Raw genomic sequence first — 5,000 nt, 5'->3', positions numbered from 1 at the left:
TACTGATATCACCACATAATAGTGAGTCCTTATCCGTGAACGCTAAAGACCGTGTCAGTAATTCTAGTGTTGCTCCTGTCAATGATCTCACAAAAAAAAATAATCAGAAGTAACGTTTGTATGTCAGCTGCAAAATGCTCTCCTTTGCGGATAGCAAGAAACTCATACGTGCTATTGTTACGAGAGGTCTTTCAGGAAGTTTACGTGGTTAGTTTTGATAAGGGTTAGAACTGATGTGACATGTTTGTGTGACGAAGAAAGACACTGTTTGAAAGAGTGCTTTGTTTTTCCCACAACAACTTTTTCTAAATACACCTTTTAAAACCTGAGCTACATCACGGAGAGTGGGCTCACAGAGTCCCGACGAAGGATGCTGGAAAGCGGACCCGGAGCGGAGGTCGCCCCCCCGGACAACGTGGTCACAGAAGCCAGAAACCATCTTTTGACACCGAACAGCGGCTGGGTGAGTCAGTTTAACACAGCACAACCCTCTTAGGTAGGAAGTTATAAACTCATCCCGGCCAACTCAGGTCTCATTCTCACGTTAGAGGAGACAATACATTTCATGTTACCAGCTAGGTTAGTCTTTAGTGGCTGTGTAAAAAGAAAGAAAACATGAAGACCATCACTTACTCCCGGAGACAAAATGACATCAACATTCAACAATTAATGGATTGTCAAAATTGTTGTTGATACATAGCCTAGAAATCTAGACGCTCCCTAGCGGCAGCAAATGTAATTTGCAGCCAGGGTCAGTGTAGCAACTCTCCGTTGACTTGCGAGCTGGAAAAACCAAACTCTGGTCAGGCCAATCACATAGTGTATAGACTCGGTGGGCGGGCTTATGGCTGCTGCTGCTGGGAACAGCGGTCTTCTGGAAGACTTGGAGTTAAGATTTTCTTTGAGAAAAGAACAAAGAACGGCACTGAAGTCATTCTTAAAAAAGGAAGATGTGTTCGGAGTTTTGCCGACTGGATACGGCAAAAGTTGAATCTATCAACAAGCTCTGCTACCTTCTTCGTTGCTCTGCCTGGTTGCAGCGCTATCCTATTGCGTGCAGAGACAACCGTTTATCCCGCCCCTCGGATTGAGCCTTGCCAATGGTGAGTTCCCAGACCCAACATCTTCTTCAACATCTGGCTTGTCAGGCTAGTTGATACATTTTCTGCCAACCGGTTAATCGACTAATTGTTTCCGAACTAGTACTGTTTTTGCAGTTGTTACGCTGACTGAACATGATACAGTAGGTGCCCCGACAGACATGAGCTGAACTTCAACTGTTGAATGCCGCTGCCAATTAAACTTAAAGCTGAATGCGTTTCCAAAGATGTTATGCCTATTTTCTGTCATCAACAACATCTCGGCAGCTCCGATTCCACTGTAAATGTATTTTACTGCTTTACATTTACAGGCCAATATTCAAACGACATACTCAAAACTGCTTGCAAATAGTATGTACAGTAGTGTAGAATAGGACACAGCTAGCATGTGGGCAACAATGTTACTGTATTAAATGTTTCTATCTTATTCCATGCAAACCACTCATGACACCCAGCAGGGGTATTATACATGGCCATGTAATCCGATTTCTGCAGCAGAAATGTAACTATATTATAGCGTTAGGTAGCCTGACATCGTCATAGTCAGATTCTAGTCAGAATATGAGTCTGATACTGCTCCATTGGGCTGTGATTATGGGGCGTGTTTCAACCAAACCAGGAAAGAAAATGCCTCTGCACTCAATTGGATAGACCTACAACCAATCAGAGCAACGGATAGACCTAAAACCAATCAGAGCAACGGATAGACCTACAACCAATCAGAGCAACGGTGTACGTGACGTATGTTGAGCGTATGTTAAACTTTTGCTGAATCCCGTAGGAAGGACGGCAAAAACATCTTCCCGATCGACAAATGCCTTGATCGCGGTTCTCTGTTCCTCCTTTTAAAATGAATGCGCTGTCGATATCTTCTATAACAGACGCGATGGCGGAATCTACACATCTCAATTCTCCAGCCGCAGCCACCTTTGACGTAAACAAATTCAACCCAAGCACTCTTTGGTGACGTGGTTGATTACGTTACTGTTGATCATCTGTCCATCATCGTATAAAGGTCGCCCTGACAATTTGATTGGTCCGAACAGCTCTGGTTCGAGCATAGTTGCTCCACAACGGATTGAGTCCAGACCAAATTTTCCGACCTCAAATGTTGTGGGCGGGGCTAAGTTTGGCTGGCATCCAGGCTAAGTGTTAGGAGGACCAGGTATTACATTTACATTGATCTTCTATCAGTAGCCTACCTGCTGTTTGAAGTAGCGTCTCTCCTCCTCGTCGATCAGCACCAGGTTCAGGTAGTAGCGCACAGAGAACTTCTTGTTGATGTCTCGCATGGTGGGAGTCAGATCATAACCAGCGAGAAATAACCGGATGGGAATGGACTCTCCTGAATGATGATATATATTGAGACAGGTTGGATAATAGAAATCTTGACTGAGTGGGGGAGATGTGTCGTGGTTAAAATAACTGAAATTATGAATAAGCGTTGTTTACCCCTGACTGGAGCGCCGTCCATGATCTCGTACTTGGCGATGGTGTCGTTTTCATGGTATACACTTGGGCCGGTGCCCGTCGTCTCACGTTTGATGATGTCAATCTCCATGTGCTTAATCTTAATCCTCACCAGCAGGAAATAGATTTTCCCCACAATTACATCCTTCAGATGGTACCTGTCAGAGGACAGATATAGACATCAGCATTGGACAGCATGAAATAACTTCATTACGGCTTAAAGTCATTTGTCCATTAATTAATCCGACAGAAAATTGTAATTTAAGCAAAACTGGCACAAAAAAATTAATTGGTGCTTTCAGCTGGGGCTGCACAATTAATCGCCATTTCATCGAAATCGCAATATGGACTAGTGCAATATCCAAATCGCAGGGGGGGGCGCAATATTTGTTAAAGGCAAAATGTGTGTCAAATCATTCTTAATTTAGTATTGTGGTGCTGCAGAGACGTCCCGGCCTAGAAATTGTATCCTGTAGACTAAAGAAAAAAAATCTTCTTTTGGTACAGATTCTCGCAAAAATCACCAAAATGATCATTCCCTCCAATATCGTGCATCATATCGCAATATCAGTCAAAATAATCACAATTAGATATTTTCCTCATATCGTGCAGCCCTACTTTCAGCTTCTTAAATGTGTTTACTGGTTCCTTTTGTCTTCTATGATAGTAGACCGAATATATTTGGGGTTTGGACTGTTGGTCAGAAAAAAACTTGGCTCTGGGAACTTGCAATTTGCTGACATTATAGACAAAGTGATTAGTTAATCAATGATAAAAAACAACAACAATTGTTAGTGGCAGCCCTAAATTCCATGGCTGATGCCGATTGGGAGTCTCTCTGCAGTATGTGCTTGACTCACAATAGAACTACTATTCAACACTCTTACACTAACTCTGGTATTTCCAAAAAGGCATTTAGGCACGCTGTATTTATTTTGATTTCTTTGCTGGATATGGTGCTTCATTTTCTGTAACTGAATTTGTTACCGTTTTAAACCTTGGATTTATGGATGTTGTCTTCAAAAGACACTTTGTAAATTCAGTTTTGAAAAGTGCCATAAAAATGTTTATTACTTGGGTAAATGAAATGATAATGTTGTCATGTGTTCTGGAACAATTAGTCAGTTAATCGGTTAATCAAGAACAATTTTGATAGTTGATTCATTTTTAAAATAATTCATCAAGGAAAAAAAAAAGAAAAAAAACCATTCTCTGGTTCCAGCTTGTGAAATGTGATGCTTTTCTCTGTTTTCTATCATTACAATTATCATTATCATATGTTTTTGGGCTTCCCATGCAAAACCCACGGACTAGAGACCTCACCTTAAGATGTGACATTGGGATTAGGGCTGCTCGATATGAGGAAAATATTCCATATGCAATAACGTTGAGAATCACGATAACGATATTACTTGCGATATATATATATATATATAAACAGATATTAAAGTCTACTCAGTTCTGACTTTCTGTTGCTTTTAGTATTCTTCTAAAATACAACACATTGCTTGTTGAATTTAAAACAAATGAAAGGAAATCATTTCTAACATTCTTTTATTGAACAAATTGAAGATTGAATTAAACATAAAAGGCATTACTTAAAAGAATGAGTTATGTTTTAATTTGCAGTTTTTTTACTGATATTTTCTTTCAACAAACAAAAAAATCTCGTAGCGTCTACCGCAATATGTTGCAGCCTTTTGCGATATGTATATTGCGCTAGCTGATATTGCAATACCGATTAAAAAAAAAAAGAAGATATATTGTGCAGCTCTAAGTGGAATGGACATTTCTTTCTTTTTCACTATTTTCTGATATTATATAGATAAAACAGGTGAATCATTGACAACAACAAAAAAATGCCTACAGATTAATAATTACTACAAAAATAAATAACGGTTTGTTGCAGCCCTACAAGTCTTACTTGGATTTGTTGTACTCAAACTCAATGTGGAGACAATCCTCAATTCCAACTTCCATTTTAATGGAGGAGTTGAGTTCAGGGTAAGTGCTCAAGGTGTGGACCACAATGTCCATCTCTTTACTGATGTCATTTAGTCTTCTGACCACCGTGGCCCGAAGGAAATATCTGCAAAGGGATCAAAGAGAGAATGACAACACTACTGTTTCCATAGCTGACCCATAAAACATATATACGGGAAGGTAAACGTAGGCAACATCAGGCGTTAACATGCTCAGTTTAAATGTCAAAAGGGTTAAAGAGTGCCACTTTCAGTCACCCATTTCACTGCGTGGAAAGCAGAGTGAATGGTAAAACTTACCTTAGCTTGACGTTCTGGCCTGTGTAGGACTCGTATGGCTTTTCAACATGAGTGAACTCAAAGTCGAGGGTCTGCGACTGAGTTATTTCACCCGGTCTCGCAAGATCTTTCACCAGGGAAACAAACTCGTGATGGTTTCCTCTGTCAT

General features: G+C 40.4%; 1 protein-coding gene across 1 annotated transcript in view; it reads right to left on the bottom strand.

Annotated features, from left to right (window-relative positions):
- LOC144515264 (vacuolar protein sorting-associated protein 26B-like) overlaps nucleotides 1-5,000 on the bottom strand; it is a 7,610-nt gene that overhangs the window by 1,181 nt on the left and 1,429 nt on the right. The window contains exons 2-5 of the mRNA XM_078245944.1: nucleotides 4,853-5,000; nucleotides 4,495-4,659; nucleotides 2,553-2,728; nucleotides 2,303-2,445 (exon numbers count right to left, since the gene is read on the bottom strand). The exon at nucleotides 4,853-5,000 is cut by the window's right edge and continues 9 nt beyond it. Coding sequence (XP_078102070.1) covers nucleotides 2,303-2,445; nucleotides 2,553-2,728; nucleotides 4,495-4,659; nucleotides 4,853-5,000 — 632 coding nt within the window. The remainder of the gene's footprint in view (nucleotides 1-2,302; nucleotides 2,446-2,552; nucleotides 2,729-4,494; nucleotides 4,660-4,852) is intronic.

The sequence above is a fragment of the Sander vitreus genome, chromosome 3, assembly GCF_031162955.1.
Source record: "Sander vitreus isolate 19-12246 chromosome 3, sanVit1, whole genome shotgun sequence".
In the NCBI taxonomy this organism is placed as follows: domain Eukaryota; kingdom Metazoa; phylum Chordata; class Actinopteri; order Perciformes; family Percidae; genus Sander; species Sander vitreus.
The sequence above is the reverse complement of the archived record's forward strand: the minus strand, read 5'-3'. Positions and strand labels throughout refer to the sequence as shown.